General features: G+C 50.4%; 2 protein-coding genes across 8 annotated transcripts in view; both read right to left on the bottom strand.

Annotated features, from left to right (window-relative positions):
* The window catches only part of LOC311360680 (uncharacterized protein), a gene marked incomplete at both ends in the record, with an annotated part of 8,876 nt that extends 5,879 nt beyond the window's left edge, over positions 1 to 2,997 (bottom strand). Inside the window, 4 exons of the mRNA XM_084480794.1 lie at positions 596 to 647; positions 1,194 to 1,310; positions 2,798 to 2,850; positions 2,934 to 2,997. Of these exons, the coding sequence (XP_084336920.1) occupies positions 596 to 647; positions 1,194 to 1,310; positions 2,798 to 2,850; positions 2,934 to 2,997 (286 nt within the window). The remainder of the gene's footprint in view (positions 1 to 595; positions 648 to 1,193; positions 1,311 to 2,797; positions 2,851 to 2,933) is intronic.
* Positions 2,998 to 4,494: 1,497 nt separating this feature from the next.
* The window catches only part of LOC311360396 (CMP-N-acetylneuraminate-beta-1,4-galactoside alpha-2,3-sialyltransferase-like), a 43,415-nt gene continuing 31,557 nt past the window's right edge, over positions 4,495 to 16,352 (bottom strand). For all 7 annotated transcript variants that reach the window (XM_084480460.1, XM_084480462.1, XM_084480459.1 and 4 more), the window contains 3 exons: positions 10,528 to 10,674; positions 9,379 to 9,525; positions 4,495 to 7,385 (listed from right to left, as the gene is read on the bottom strand). In XM_084480460.1, the coding sequence (XP_084336586.1) occupies positions 7,296 to 7,385; positions 9,379 to 9,525; positions 10,528 to 10,674 (384 nt within the window). In that variant the 3' untranslated portion in view covers positions 4,495 to 7,295. The remainder of the gene's footprint in view (positions 7,386 to 9,378; positions 9,526 to 10,527; positions 10,675 to 16,352) is intronic.

Here is a 16,352-nt window from a genome sequence, read left to right as displayed (position 1 = left end):
GAGAAGCAGAGGAGCACGAGGTGAGACAGAGACCGGCCTCCTATAGGACTGGTTTTATGGGTAAAACCGGTGTTGACTGACGCTTTGACAGACTGGATAAATCAAACAGGACGCGTCCTATAATCAAATTCAGCAGAACCAGTTTGGGGCGAAATCAACCCCACAAATGTCCAGGGGCCCTTCCGTGTGGCGCCGGGCCGAAGGGCTGGGGCCATGGTGGCGATACCTTGATGTGTCTCTGTGGTGGAGGCCCGGGCCCCTGACTGTGTCTCCCTGGCCCCTGACTGTGTCTCCCGGGCCCCTCACTGTGTCTCCCGGGCCCCTCACTGACTGTGTCTCCCGGGCCCCTCACTGTGTCTCCCGGGCCCCTGACTGTGTCTCCCGGGCCCCTCACTGTGTCTCCCGGGCCCCTGACTGACTGTGTCTCCCGGGCCCCTCACTGTGTCTCCCGGGCCCCTGACTGTGTCTCCCGGGCCCCTCACTGTGTCTCCCGGGCCCCTCACTGACTGTGTCTCCCGGGCCCCTCACTGTGTCTCCCGGGCCCCTGACTGTGTCTCCCGGGCCCCTCACTGTGTCTCCCGGGCCCCTCACTGACTGTGTCTCCCGGGCCCCTGAAGGTGATGGATGGGGATGTTCCCATCCATCACCTGTAAAAAGCATGACAATGACAACACACATTGTCACAACTGTGGCCACACACACACACACACACACACACACACACACACACACGACAACTGTGTACACAGATTGGCACATACCATAGCATTCATGCACGGCACACTCACACAGACGCACCGCACGCACGCACACACACACACACACACACACACACATACACACACAACACAACACAACAGGCTGTTGGGGTCATAAAATGACTTTTTTTTTAAGACCTCGTGCAGGTCTCTAATAAAGGCAGAAGTCATTAGGAACGGGCCGGGGGCCTTGAGCTGATAATACGATGTTACGTGAAGCCAATACGTTTCACCAGGAAGTCAATTGTCACTGTGCTGTGATCTTCAACAGGTCCCCCAAGATTCATCTTTTTTTTATTTTTATGCATTTGTGTGTACTTGTTGGGCCTTCATGGACAGGGAAGAGAGACAGGAAAGCGGGTTGGAGAAGAGAGGTGACGTCATATAGCACAGGACCGAAGGCGGTGGGATGGGGGGCTCTGCATGGAGCCTTGCCTCCATGGCCCAGTAGCCGGCGGGGGCCCCGGAGGATTTAAAGACATGGATCTGGACATGCTGGACATAACAGTTTTGGGGAGACGGGGGCGGGGGGGGGGGGCGGGGGGGGTGCTGCTGAACAGAGACACAGATGTGAAGGACATATTATCTGGAGAAAAGCTTTTGTTTTTCCTCTAAGGTTTCCTGTCCATGTGGTGCTCTTCTCAAGACCCTGTGTTCACACACACTCTCTTACACACGCACACGCACACACACACACACACACACACACACACACACACACACACACACACACACTCAAGAAAGTGCCTTTCAACATTGGGTTCAGTCCAAACCTAGGAAACCCTTTAGTCTTGCCCTTTCTTTCGGCCTGCAAGAAAAAGGAAAAGTCGAAATGGCTGAAAAAATCCATAAAACAGACTTTATAGGAAATCCAACAGGTGAGTATAACACGTTTAACAACTCCATAAACATTATCGCCCATCTAACAGTTCATCAGCAGAGATTCACGTCTGTGTTTCCATTCCTGTGAGGAATGAGGAGGTACTGGCCCACTCTGCAGGTCTCCTCGTTGTTTTGCATACAAACAACCCATAAGCCGGACCTAAACATGTGGCCTCATTAAAATGGTTATAATGTGGTTGCATAGAGGAGGGATGGAGAGCATGGCAAAGTCAACCTTTCTCCCCATTGCCCCAGTCCTTAAATAGTCCCCAAAATACCCATAAAACTCTTTTTGAGGTCCTTTGACTGTGCGGTATTTTGACATCAGGCATGGAGCTTTAGGAGGCCTTAGTGGCAGCTGAGTGGTCCAGATGTCCTGGCCTCAGATTGCCCCTCACAGAAAACACATCCACACACACGAGATCCTCTCTCTGTCAAGAGTTTGAAGAGTGGAATTGGAAGAATGCGAGCGTGTCTGTTCGTCGATGGACAAAACAATAGCAGCGCTGGACCGACAGCAGGTCAAACTAGCACTAGAAAAAGGAAAGTGAAATCTAAGAATTGTAATCGGTCATGACAGCCTCATATTTGTCTTCTCCGCTTATTTCCTGCTGTCAACGGTCTGGGGTGTGCTTTGGAAGAACTGAGGTGACAGGCGTCAGGGGACCTGGTGTGTGTGTGTGTGTGTGTGTGTGTGTGTGTGTGTGTGTGTGTGTGTGTGTGTGTGTGGGGTGGGTGTTTGGATGATTCTCTCGGCCTGCTCCCCACCGCCCAGCTCACATCAGGTCTCCTCCCCTCGCGATGGATTGGTAGCAGATCATGAACAGCAGGAATCCCCTTCCCTCGGATGCTTTTACTGTCACGTTTGAGGAATGTTCCGCCATCTCGCTAATAACATCTCCATCACTTCTACCCGAGGGGGAGTGGACGGAATAGGGGAACAACGACGTCCATTCCCACAAATCTTGCCAAAAAGTATGGCCATGGCTGTACTGTCACAAAAGGTCAGCTCCAAGTTGACCTCTGGGGCAGTTGAGCATACTGGAGTTTACCTGTAGGAGGGCTGCCCTCTAGGACATTTGATCTCTAGGAGAGGTCCCCTCTCGGTGCTCCCAGCCCACATGGGCCCGTGGTGAGTAAACAGTGGCCGTCCTGACGTCCTCCTCCTGCGTCTCTGAGCGGGCGTGGTGGACCCTGACCCCGCCGGCTCCTTTAAAGGGAGTTTATGTTTCAGCCCAGGGGTCGCAGGCCCCCCTCCCAAAGCCCCGGTGAGAGAGGGCGGGCCGGGGGAACCTGTCGCCGTGAATAAAGGGGTCCCCCGCTTGAAGCCGAGCAGGCGCTGCTCGCACCCCCCCATCCGCCGCATAAACCGCCTGCAGGCAGCCGGGGCGCCCAGGGGAGCAGGGCCCAGGTGGCAAACATCTCCTCCTCCTCCACCACCACCACCACCACCACCTCAGAGAGCTTCTCCTCCAGCACCAGCACCAGCATCTAAAGGAGCTCCTCCACCTCCACCATCTCAAAGAGCTACTCCACCTCCACCATCTCAAAGAGCTACTCCACCTCCACCTTCTCAACTCCCACCAACACCTCAGAGTTTCTCCTCCACCCCAATGGAGGCCCGTTAGACAAGTTGTGGAGAGAGAGAGAGAGACAGAGAGAGCATGCTACAGAGGCAGAGAGAGAGGCAGTCGGTGCAGCGAATATGGAAACAGAGAAGGCTAGAGAGAGATGGAGAAAGTGCCACTCGGAGAGAAAGATGGAGAAGAGAGAGAGCTAGCGTTTAGCGTCAGATCGAGGGCTCTATGTACCGTGGTCGGATTGGCTGGAGAGCCCAGGGTGTTGGTGGCCTGTGAAGAGGGGCCACAGGGGCCAATGTTACTGGCACCCCATTAACAGCAGAATGTAAACCGTTCAGCGGCCCCTTTACAGAGCCCCTGGGACCCCCCCTCCAGAGCAGGCTGAACACAGAGTCAGAGCCGCTACAGCTGGACTCCACGCTCTCCCGCCTTCCTCCTCCTCCTCCTCCTCATCACCATACAAAGGGGACTGAACATGGCTCCATTTGATTTTCCTTATTGCTCTCTCATGCTATCGCTCTCTCTGGCTCTTCTTATGCTTATCTCTTCCTCCCTGTCTCTCTTTATGTGCATTTACATCTGATTAGCAGACACAGTCTGCAAAGCGAACAACTGAATTGATTGTGAAATCAAAACTGACGCCGACATTTTTATTTTTTATTTTTCGCTATCTTTCAATGTCAGGCTCTTTTTTATCCGTCTCTCTCCCTCCCTGTATTTCTCTCTCATGATTGAGAGACCGTAAGTTGGAGAGAGAGAAAGTACAAGCGCACTGGGGCCCCTTAGGGATACGGTGATGAAACCAGAGCCTCATCAGAGCCTGGCAGGTAGAGACAGGAACGTACACAGAGACTGAAGCATGAATGAGAGGAGAGCTGGACGAGACCTGGGATGAAAGGACGGAGGGAGGGAGGGGGGGGGTGGAGGAGGACACTTGAAGATATGAGATAAACACACAGGAGAAAAAAAAAAAACTGGAGTACATTAGGAGAGGAAGTCTGCCGAACGGAGGGGACAGAGAAATGGTTTCCCCCTGTCTGCTGAGGTCGGATGCAGTACAACGGGAGAGGAAATCCCTCCGCTCCGTCTCTGGACGGAGGCCGCCGTGTGACGTGGGGGCTTTATGTAGGAGGCGATCGCTCCTCGTTTCAGTTGAACCTGTAATCCACTGAAGGGGATTCTGACATGACACACAGAGGCGGGCGTTCCCGTCAGCCGCATCAGACGGTCACAGTTCGGACAAAACAAAGAACAGACCAAACATGCACAGGAAATCATCATTTACAAACTCAATTTATTCAGTTGCCGAAAGAACAAAGCAATTTTATAGCTATATATATATGTTTATATCCAATATATATACATATATATATATGTCTATATATATATTTAAAAAAATAAAATACAAAAAAATAACGCTTGCAATTTTGATCCGTTTGTCAGCGGCCTTCCAGTAGTGGACGTCTGAGAGCTCAGACGGTGATGATAATGGAGAGGAGTTCATATAGAGGTGAATTGTCCGTGAAAGGAAATACATTCTGCTTGAAAATGACAGGGTTGATATAAAGAGAAGATGGGAGGATTGGTTATCCAGTTCAGTACAGCATTCATGACACATTAGGAAGATGAGAGCTTAAACCAGCCGACAAATCTGTTTGGTCTCCTGGTTTCTGTTGAGAAAACGATGGTAACTTGTGATTTGTCTTTTTACAGTTGATTGTTTCCCACACAGGAATAATAAAGGGCGATGTGTCAACTATATATATATATACACAAACACATCTATATATATATCTATATAACAATGGATATTTAACTGCCGTGTTTATGAACAGACTTTCTTCAGTCCAACATTTCTCTTCTCTTAGTGCAATATATTGAGAAGGTTGTCCGCTGTACCCTAGCGTGAGCAGTCCCAGTTACACCCAGTAGTTCAGGCAGACTGACGGCGCTGCCACTAATGCATCAGACAGTTTATTTCACCTCAACTGTAACAAAACTCCTTCAACGTACAAAGCTGTAAGATGGACATAAAGGCCTTGTGATGTCTTTATTGTTTAAAGTTAGAAAAGAAAGAAGGCGCAGCCTCGGGCCGTATTCACCTAGCAGCCATCTTGGTTCCTAACGCTAGAAACATAGAACGCAACAAATGTTAGCACGAAGATGTCCGCTAGCGGAATAAGGCCTACTAAACCCATAGTGAGGGCTGGAAGTGTGTGTGTGTGTGTGTGTGTGTGTGTGTGTGTGTGTGTGTGTGTGTGTGTGTGTGTGTGTGTGTGTGTGTGTGTGTGTGTGTGTGTGTGTGTGTGTGTGTGTGTGTGTGTGTGTGTGTGTGTGTGTGTGGAGATATAGGAATATGCAGTATGCAGAAGAAGGCAGTGGAAACAAAATCATTGACAAATGACAAACAGAAAGAATGGACAAAAACAAGCCTTGGCTTTGGCAAAGCATATATAAAAGCACCACCACCATGTAAAGCTGATAATGACATAAAATGACAAGCAAGCATGTAGACATTCCTGAATTGGTTGTTGGGAGCCGAGGGAGAGGCAGCAGGGAGGGTTGTGTAATACTGGACACTTGTGACGACAAAGCAATGCTTTAAATACTGAAATGTTTACCGCAGTATTCTGCTAATAATCCCAGAGGCGTTTTCCACTTGAACATTTGCAACCTTTTTAATCTGCCGGTGTCTCTTCGCCAACAACAAACCTTTTCTACGTGCGAAAGAAAAAAAAAAAAAAAGCAGATGGGGGCCCGAAGCATGCCTGCAAAGGTTCTCCTCGTTTACAATAACCAGAAAGTTTAACAACGCTGTAATTTGGTTCTTGCCCTATTTGAGGAATCACTTAAAAACGCGCCCAGCTCGTGACAAACAAGCTAGGGAGCCGTGCGAGAACAATTTCCCTGCAGAGCGGAAAATTAAAAGAGGTCTCATGAACACTAAAAACACTGTCAATTAAACTGAACGATGAGATGTATGGGTAGATTTGGTGGGAACACTGCTGATGCTACGCCCACACAGATGATCGTCTTGTAGGAAGCACATTTTAGCACACTTGGAAGAGAGACAAAAGCCTTTATTGTAAAATGTGTAAAATAAAAAATAAAAATAGAAAGAAAAAAGAATCTGACCAGCCTGTCACCGGAAACCAGGAGCTTTTCTTAAAACACAAAACCTGAAATAAATACTTAAAAATAAATCAAACCTTTGATATTTTCCCCGTCATTCAGGATGATTAGAAAGTAAATCTCAACGTTGGCCCCTTTGGGTGGAGCGTGGACCCAGGTAGCCAGCGCAGGTACGCAGCGAGTCACAGGCAGGCCAACGGGGGGGGGGACAGTTCCAGTATGGGACATGAATACATTCAGGCAGCATGGGGGGGGAAAGGGAGAGGGGCGGTTGGGGTGGGCCTCTCCCTTTTTTTGTACGAGGTACGTTTGGCACAGCTGATACTCCACCCATCTGTGTTTGAATCCTCCCCTGGTCCGTCGCTGTCCCTTGTTCTCTCTCTCTCTCTCTCTCGCTCTCTCTCTCTCACCCTGTGTGTATTTGTCTTGCCTTCCATCCGGAGACAGCGTGTCGATGTGAACCGTTGCCTCTAGACCCGCTGCACGGCCGCCCGGTCGTTGAGTCGTGTGATTGTTGGGGGGGCTGGGTTGGTTTCCAGGTAGAGGCCCCTCCGAGGTGAGATGTCCTCCCCGACTGCCAGGAGCCTTTGGTTCTGAAGGCACGTGTGTGCAGATGTCCCCTAAATCCTCCCACTTGATCCGTTGTGTTTGCTAATATCTGTCTTGAGATCGTATTCCTTGCTTTGATAGGAACTCAGCCGGTGAGCTCACCTCCTCTACCCCCGGAACTCCGCAGACGGAGCGGAAAGGGGTGGTGTGGGGGGGGGGGGGGGGGGTGGGGGGTGGGGGGGGATGTGTGGGGTAGGAGGAAGAGGAGGAGGAGTAGTTTGATGGGGGGAAGGTCCATTCTCCCCATTCTGACTCCATTTCCCAGCATGCCATTTGGCGTGGTCCTTGAGGGAAAGGCAGGCAACACCTCTGTGAGTGTGAAGTGTGTCAGAAGTCAGATGCCCTTGGTCAGGTCGCTGATGACGTTGGCCCTCACCAGCTTGCGGAGGAACTCCTTCTCCTTGGATATGTTGTGAGTCCACGACTGCGGGAGAGGGAGACACCAGGGCACAGGTTAGCGAGCATGACGTGTGGCCCCGACACCGCCCCTTAGGTCTGGACTGAACGTCAGAGGGCCAACATGGGAGTGCAACTATACCCCAACTACCACCAAGAGTCGGGGGGTAGTGGAGCTTCTGACCCATGTTGGCCCTCAAAAGGGCAGTTCATAGAACTGAATTTCACACAAATCAATAAACAAACAAATATCTGTCAAACTTAAATAAAAACATAAACTTGTGTAATATAGCGCTACTACACAGGTGCGCTCCCCATGCATGTCTTGGCGTACAACTTCAGCGGTGTCCCAACCCAGTGTTTAGTTTGTACCCCTTTAGGCCGTCTCAGAGGGTCCACTCCCCTAGCAGGGGCCAGGGCTAGTGCACATGACTAAAGCCACAGGCTTAACGGCCGAGGGGCTTTGGGTAGAGCGGTGCAAGCTGCATGTTAAAATCATTCTTCACCCCTGACATTAAGGCAGGGCCGATGCATGCACTGGACATACAATGGGGCTATTAATTGCGTTGATAGCGGTGCATGCGTGTGTCTGTGTGTGAGCAGCCACGCCCGATGGGGGTCAGGTCTGTGGGTCTGGAGGCGCAGTCCAGCGGGAACCGCGTAAAACCAAAGCACATGTTTGCTGTTGAGATTCTATAGGGTGGGAGATACAGAGGAACAGTCAGACGGCTGTGGAGGGAGACGGGGCTGGGCCCTGCAGCTGCCTGCGGTCCAACCTGCTGGCTAGGACTCCGGGGTCAGCGTAGCCGGATCATACTGACCGGAACACACTCCCAGGGCAACACTCCCAGAGCTCACTTCCTAATATACAACCTCGGTGACCCCTTTTGTTTAAAAATAGGCTGTGACACCCAAATGCTATGAATAAAGTTGTTTACCAGGGCTAAAATGTAAAGTCACCCCTGGTCCCGTCCACATTCAACGGACGACAACAGAACCGCGCTACCAGGACTCCACGGTGGCACTTGAGGGATGACTTCATGGCGTGTGCTGACCACTGCGGTTCATCAAACGCGTCACCACAGTGGCTGGCGCTCGTTAATTAGTCCAAACGATTATTATTATTATCGTGATGGACCGTCTGCTGATGATGATGATGATGATGATGATGATGACGACGATGACTGCTGCTGCGATAATGAAGAGAGGCCACGGAGTCCAGCGGGAGTTGAGACCGAGGTCATCGCAGTAGCGAGCTCACGTCTCACACGTCAGCGGAAACCCAGACACGTCGGGGGCTCCGTCCGGTACACTGAACGTTTTACCTCTCAGAGCGGCTGAGAACCAAACTACAATATCTGGATACCTTCACGCATCGGGGGGCTAGCCATGCTGGAGACAAAGCAATCCCCGATCATTAGTATTTCTGAGTTGTTATTTATCATTTCTATATATAACCGCGTGTAGAACGGAGCGGAAAGGAGACCCAGCATGAAGGAGAAGGTAGCGCGGCCACCTGGAGTTTATCAGCGCGTCGGGCCTGGGAGGAAACTAGGGCTCCTTTCTGCAGGAATGTGTGAGGAAGCCCAGGCTGACAAACGCCAAATGAGATCCGTCATCGGCGGCGGGTTCAGAAAGTCAGCGCTCTGCCGCCCACCCCTGCACGGCGGAGACCATTACCGTCGTGTCTCTCAGCGGGGGGGGGGGGGACCAGACCGCTCGCCGCGGAATGAAAGCAAAACGGGACTCGAATGAAAAACGAATGAATTAATCCCTATTGAGGCCGAATATAAACTCAACGTATGCAGTTTGGGGGAGCACACACACACACACACACACACACACACACACACACACACACACACACACACACACCCACCCCCCCCCACCCCCCACCCACCCACCCACCCACCCACCTCTGGGTTAAATGTGAAATGTGTCGTCGCTGTTGACCGTTAACACTAGACTACTTCTTCTGTCTTCCCTAACGCCGTGGTGTCAGTGAGGGACGGGCTCCTCACCTCTTTGATGGCGGACATCTTGACCGTCTCGTAGTAGTGCAGGGGCGCGTGCGGTGTGTTCATGTCGTAGCCGAAGCCCGCCACCGCCACCTCGTCGCAGTTGTGCAGCGCCATGGTGATGGCCACCGTTCCGAGGGTGGGGATGTTCTGGGCGGAGGGAGAGCGAGAGAGAGCGAGAGAGAGCCAACCAGTCACCACTCCGTTCCAATTCATGTCCAGTAGCCTCCAACCTTCTCACCCGTCGACGCTTCTCTTCTTTCAGTCGTACTCTTTATCCCTCTTATGACCATTATTTGATCTCATGGGTCAGTGGCTGGTAAGTGAGCCTGTAGTGTGTGTGTGTGTGTGTGTGTGTGTGTGTGTGTGTGTGTGTGTGTGTGTGTGTGTGTGTGTGTGTGTGTGTGTGTGTTTAAGAGGCCCCCCCAACCCAGTAACCCGACATGGTGGGACCCCCACTTCCTAAATGCCCTGGGCTGCAAGGGCGTGCTGGGGATGAGAGGGCAAATGTGCATTCGATACACGTGCGCGTGTGTGTGTGTGTGTGTGTGTGTGTGTGTGTGTGCATGAGATAAGTGTGTGTGTTAGATGATGAGAGAGAAGAGAAAAAGAGGGTGTGTGTGTGTGTGTGTGTGTGTGTGTGTGTGTGTGTGTGTGTGTTGTAGGGGGTTGGCCTGGCGACAAGTTGAGTGGCGCTCACCCTGAGGGGTCCAAATCAGCCTAATGATTTTAAACGGGGCCTCCCTCTCTGTTCTATGTCTCTCATCTTCTAACAAACAGAGAGATAAATAATAAATTATATCAGACGCATGCTTCTAATCAAAACCAAGAAAGGGCAGAATTTCAGGGCTTGAATGATCCAGGCTCTGCACACACACCAAACTAGACTGTTGGAACACACACACACACACACAGTGCTGTCCACATGTTGAACACATGTTGCAGTGCAGAGTTCAAGTAGGGGAGTTCTGCTGGTGGCCCCAGAGGGCAATGTTAAGGTGATACCCTCCCCATCTCTCACACACACACACACACACACACACACACACACACACACACACACACACACACACACACACACACACACACACACACACACACACACACACACACACACACACACACACACACACACACACAGTCCCCGCTCACCCCTTTGCCCATCAGGCCGTTGTTGAGGGGCAAGCCTATGAACTGGAAGGCCGCCTCCTGGATGAAGTACGGGTTGAGGATCCTCATGTCCACCGGCTCCCGGGGCACGTAGTGGGCCACAGACTTCCAGAAGCCCTCCGTCCCTCGCTGGGAGAGGAGGAGGAGACAGAACGGTGGGGGGGGGGGGGGGGAGAGAGAGAGGGACAAGACAAACAGAACAAGATTAGGAACCGAATTGGGAATTATGAAAAACTAAAATGTGGAGCATGCAACTTGATTTTCTTTCGTATTTCAGACGTCCCGGGCTGACGGCTCCTCAGCCGAGGGCCGATCACACACAGCGAGAGCCGTCAGAGCCAGGGCATCGCCACGCCACCATGGACCGCCGGGGGAACCACTGGTCGGGGGGGGGCTTGTTTTTCAATTTAAAGGGGAATTTAATTAGTGGCAAAAGCGCCACTGCAGCAGCAGCAGAGTGCTGCGTCGCTGGTGTTAAGCGTGAACGTCCCGGTGAGCGTGGTGGTGAGGTGACGTTTGAGGGGGGTGGGCTGCCATGCTGATGACATGTGGGCCGGGCTGGGGTTATATACGGGGAAGCGCCACAGGATGTGGAATAAATCACACCTTGACCTATACCCGGCAATTATCATCAGTGGCCAGGACAACACACCTGAACTGAATTATGTAGATTTTGTGTCACACACACACACACACACACACACACACACACACACACACACACACACACACACACACACACACACACACACACACACACACACACACACACACACACACACACACACACACTAAAATCCATGTAATTTGTACAAATAACACAGGGCACAACAACCTCCTCTCCCAGCGCCACACACCGGCCTCTCCACAGCGCACCTAAAGCATGACTTCCAGGTATGAAGGACACATGTTGACGGGATTCACCTGTTCAAATAGTTACACCCCCGCCCTTCTGCCTTTGATACAGCTGTGTGTGTCTGTGTGTGTGTAACCTACTGACAGAAGCCATTACAGTGGGCTGCGCGGTGCTTTGTGACTACAACAGTGGCGGCTGGTCTTTTTTAACCCGGGCCCTGCACTGTGCTTTCGGCAAGCCATGACAGGAACCCCAGCTCCTCTCCCTGTCAACACAGCTTGTGTTTGCCAGGAATCTGTTTGGTCGTGCGGTTAAGGTATGTGTGAATATCTGTGTGTGTGTGTGTGTGTGTGTGTGTGTGTGTGTGTGTGTGTGTGTGTGTGTGTGTGTGTGTGTGTGTGTGTGTGTGTGTGTGTGTGTGTGTGTGTGTGTGTGTTCATCTATAACGGCTTGTATGCGTGTGTTGACTAAAAGAGTAATTTAGTGCTTTTTACCATGAAAGGGAGCGAGGTAAACGGTACGCACGCCCTGCCGTTCCACACAATGGCTCAATGGCCACAGACCGTCACGGGGCGGACCAGCCCTCACAGAGCAGGACTAAGTGCAGGTGGCACGGAGAACTGTTAGGAACCAATTATGCGGATGAGTTGGAGGAGCACCTTCGGTCTTCCCTGCATGTGTTGCGCTGAGCAAATAATTCCAGAAGTGGGGAGGCGGTTTTTCGGGAGTTATTTGCACTAAAAGCCACCTCTTCAAATCCCCTTTTACCGAAAACAGAAACACTGAACAGAAATCTTTTGACCGTAGTTTGTTTATCAAAGAGTAACCTCCAGAATGTCACCAAGTCACAACTAGACCTTCTGTGTGGAAGGTCAGATTCAAGTGCAAGTGCAGTAAACTCAAAACCTGAGTCATGGTTTTGGTGAAAGGTCACACATAGGTTCTCATATGATGAATGTGTTATAATGTGTACCCAAGTTAGGAAAAATGAGAAAAAAAAGACAATAAAACACATCAATTATGTTTAAAAAAAAAACCTGAAAGAAAATACCTAATGGTAGTAAGAAAAATTACAAGTAGGAAAGATTTATTCCCGGACACAAGCATGGTCGTAGCAATAAGCCTTGATTGAGTAAGGCTGATTCTGAAACACTAAACCAACTCCGACACCCTGAGCTCCTTGGAGGAACAACGGAGGAACATAGCCTGTGACGGCCCAGGCCTGCTCCCAATTCCTCTGATGTCGTAATTCATCATTGAGCGCCGCTGCCCAGACGTCTTGGGTTACGCCGGGCCTCAGAGGGGTGAGAAGGCATGGGAGATTAAACGAGGCCAAATCCATAATTGCTATAGATATATATATATCTGGTTTATTTGATTGGAGAAATTATACTTTCCTTCTCTGAAGCCAAGAGGTTAAGAGCCAGAGAATAACAAGAGATTTCTTCTACACTTTTTTTGAGTTAGTTCTGTAAGTCCCGGCTGGAGGAGGGGAGGGAGAGGGAGGGTGAGCGACTGACTGTGTGTATGAACCTTTATAGGTTACTAAAGTGGCGCTCTCATAGCAGAGATGTTATGCCTTTTACTTTGTAATTGGACCTCAGATTAGGTACGGTCGGCATCCAACCTCAAACCCAACATGGGAGCACTTCACTCTATATTCTCTGGGCTGAGAGGAGGGCTTTGGCCGTCCCTGCAGCATGTCCACCGGGAGCGCGGATGTGGCGACGCTGTGGACTGACCGCTCTGTGTGTGTGTGTGTGTGTGTGTGTGTGTGTGTGTGTGTGTGTGTGTGTGTGTGTGTGTGTGTGTGTGTGTGTGTGTGTGTGTGTGTGTGTGTGTGTGTGTGTGTGTGTGTGTGTGTGTGTGCACACACAGGTGAAAACAGGGAGGTGTTGCGACGTTGGACGGCGCGGTGCATCATCAGGGTTGTGGTCCGACAGGAAATGGCTGTTTCCCCTTCACCGCGCGACTGCTTTACGGTCACACTGGTCTTGGGTTATTAGATTTAAAGTGTGCCCAAAAGGCTATTCGACGCCCATAAAGGCACCTGTTAAAACAAGGTTAATTGGAGAACGTAATTGTTTGCGCAGCCTGAATAAGCCAGAGGAGCTTGGGTTTGGCCCGGGCCGCCGGCCCTCCATGTAAGGTTACGAGTCGTGTTGCGCTTGGCCATCGCACACGCCGTTCGTCTTTCAGCCCCGGCACTCATCAATGGGAGAGAACGCAGGCACTGCGTTTATTCGCTGAATAACAAAAATGGAATGGGAAAATAAACAGACACTGATTTTCTGTGGAATCGGGAAGCGGTGTGGATTAGAACGACCCATCAAGCCCAATCCGTTAACCGAATGGTTTAGACACTGGGAGGAGCTGCGTTGAGGTATACAGTCTGAAGACTAATCTGTACGCCCGGCGGATTTCTCCTCTCCACTGAAGAAGGGAAAAAGGCGATTGTCTACATGCGTGCTGGTACACATGCCGGGTGAATCAGGAGCTACGGGTGCTCTTACATGGAAGGACGTGGAACAACAGAAGTCCCTAAAGACAACCCTCCACGTCTCCACGTCTCTCCGGCCGCCCGCTTTCCTTGGCTCGCGGCCAGGGGCCCCCGCGGCACCATTAGAAGTGTCATCCACCAATGAACGATGGCTCTGGGGCCCAAAAACAAAACAACAGTCTAATTTGGTTTTATTATCCTAGCCTGATCCTAGGTGACAAAAAAGTGCAGCGTCCTGTCAGGGGGTCGGCGATTTACTGGCAGCACTCCAGAGACCAGCGTCAGACAGGAAGGTAAACTCATCTTAACGGGTGGCCAGGGCCCAGCGTGCTACAGCAGAGAGAGAGCGCTTAACGGAGAAACGGCCACGCTCTCTTGATTCACAGTGGGATAGTGGCTAACCACGGTGGCCCCTGTGGTACGGCAGTTGGGAAAGCAGAGACGCTGTTCCCTAGTGCAAGCAGACCAAATCTGCTTCCAGATTTGACCGAGTCAGCTAACTCCCAGGGGGCTTGTGGTACTAAATCTGCACCACCAATGGCTGGAGTATTCAGCCGATCCATGAAGCTACTAGCGTCACAGTGGGTGGGGTTTCACTCAAGAGAAGCCAGGATGGAACAAGACTCGAGTTAGCATAGCCCAAGCTTGTGTCATTTACACTAAAGCCACTTCGAGCCTCAACTGACCAGCGGTCAGCTGCCATAAGAACAGGTGCAGGCATGCAGAGCAGCCATTAAAGTAAACAAGCTCTCGCACGCAGATGGACACAGGCTGGTGTGTGTGTGTGAGTTTGTTCTTGGGAGGAGTTCATGCTGTATAAATTATTGACACAACTTATCCCCCAAATAAGCAATTTTCACAAACTTAAGCTCAAAATCGGGATTGCAAAAACAAAAAAGAGCTAATTTGCCTGTGTTCCAGAATTAAACTAGTTATGTTGTTTAGCTAGCCTGGAAATCCAGACCCACATCTAGAAAGCTGTAGGGTCTGGCAACGAGTAATGAAAATGGCCCAACTCGAGTGGCGGAGCCAAGCATGCATTTGAAAATATCACTGCACGCAATTGGATAACACTGCGACCAATCAGAAGAATACAAGGGGTGACGTATCCAGACCAGTGGAGCTAACCAATAGATACGACTCTTGCCGTATCCGGTCGGTTAAACAGCAATGCTTTTGGCTGGCCTATATCAGATACACCGATGTGATTGGTTAATGTTCTGGGCCAGGGGATTCGGGAAGTGAGTATATTGCTCGTTCCCAGAGTGACTCGCTAAGCAAATTCAAATTGTGCTCTCTTGTGAGAACTCTGGATTTCCAGGGTATTGTTTAGCGTGAATTTCACAGACAGTGTTCATGAGTTTCAGAAATATGAACAAATAAACGCAACCAAAACCGCTGCATGAGGAATATGTATGAACAGCAGGACGAACCACACGCAGTTGTAGTGGAAGCACTTCTTCTACAGAGTCCTACAGCTCCTCAAGACTAGGCTTATGCCTCTTGTCCCACTCATAGTAACGGCTGAACTGAACTCGCCCCGTTTGGTTTTTACAAGCTGTGGATAGTACCTGGTAACCTTTTTGGCATCTCCTCCATCCAGGCTCCACGCCAGTTGAGGCGATACCAAAATGTGAAAACATTGCAGACGACTTAATCCCGGAGAACTGTCACTAGAGTCGTCACCGTGTCATCAATGCGTGACGTGGGAAAACCTGCACAAACCTGACCGCTATGGCTTACCACAGAAACACCAAGGGATCTATAGACACACATGCCTTTGCCGGTTACCACAATAAGTAACACATTCAAATTTTGTCCCACATCGATAAAATAACAAAATAATGTTGAACTTTCTCACTTTTTCGTGTCGTTTATTTCCAGCGTGGCTGATGTAAAGGACCTCACAGTGAACACTTTTCCATTGTTCCTGTGCTTATCCCGTTAAAGAGGGCGTCACGGTAGTGTAATGGCACATCCCTAGGACGACCTTGACACTGTAGTACAGTGGAAAAACAAAGTACCTGGTACCAGAAGCGAGCGGAGTTGAGCTGGTACCATGCGGTGGGAAAAATCCATTCCAGTGAACACCCAAAACATACAATACTGGAAGATCAGTAAAATTACTTTTTTTTTAAAAAAGGACGGCTAGTCTCACAAAGATTACAAAGTTGATGAGAATGAAATCACCCAAGCATTAGAATACCCAAACATGGAACAATAATCTTCTCATGGAAAATATACAAATGGGAACCAAAAGACCAAGCATCCACAGTTCTTAATTGCCGATGCCTCAGAGAGGGATCCACACAGCTAACCCGTATGTAAACAGCAATATGTGTCCCAGACCTCCCCCTCGCTTATCTCTATTGAAGGGATCTGAGATCATAACAAGTGATGTGCAATCCTCCTAAAAATACCGTACCAATAAGGCAGACCCGGGAAGGTGTG

This window comes from Micromesistius poutassou (assembly GCF_964030765.1).
Source record: "Micromesistius poutassou genome assembly, chromosome: 16".
NCBI classification, from domain to species: Eukaryota; Metazoa; Chordata; class Actinopteri; order Gadiformes; family Gadidae; genus Micromesistius; species Micromesistius poutassou.
The sequence above is the reverse complement of the archived record's forward strand: the minus strand, read 5'-3'. Positions and strand labels throughout refer to the sequence as shown.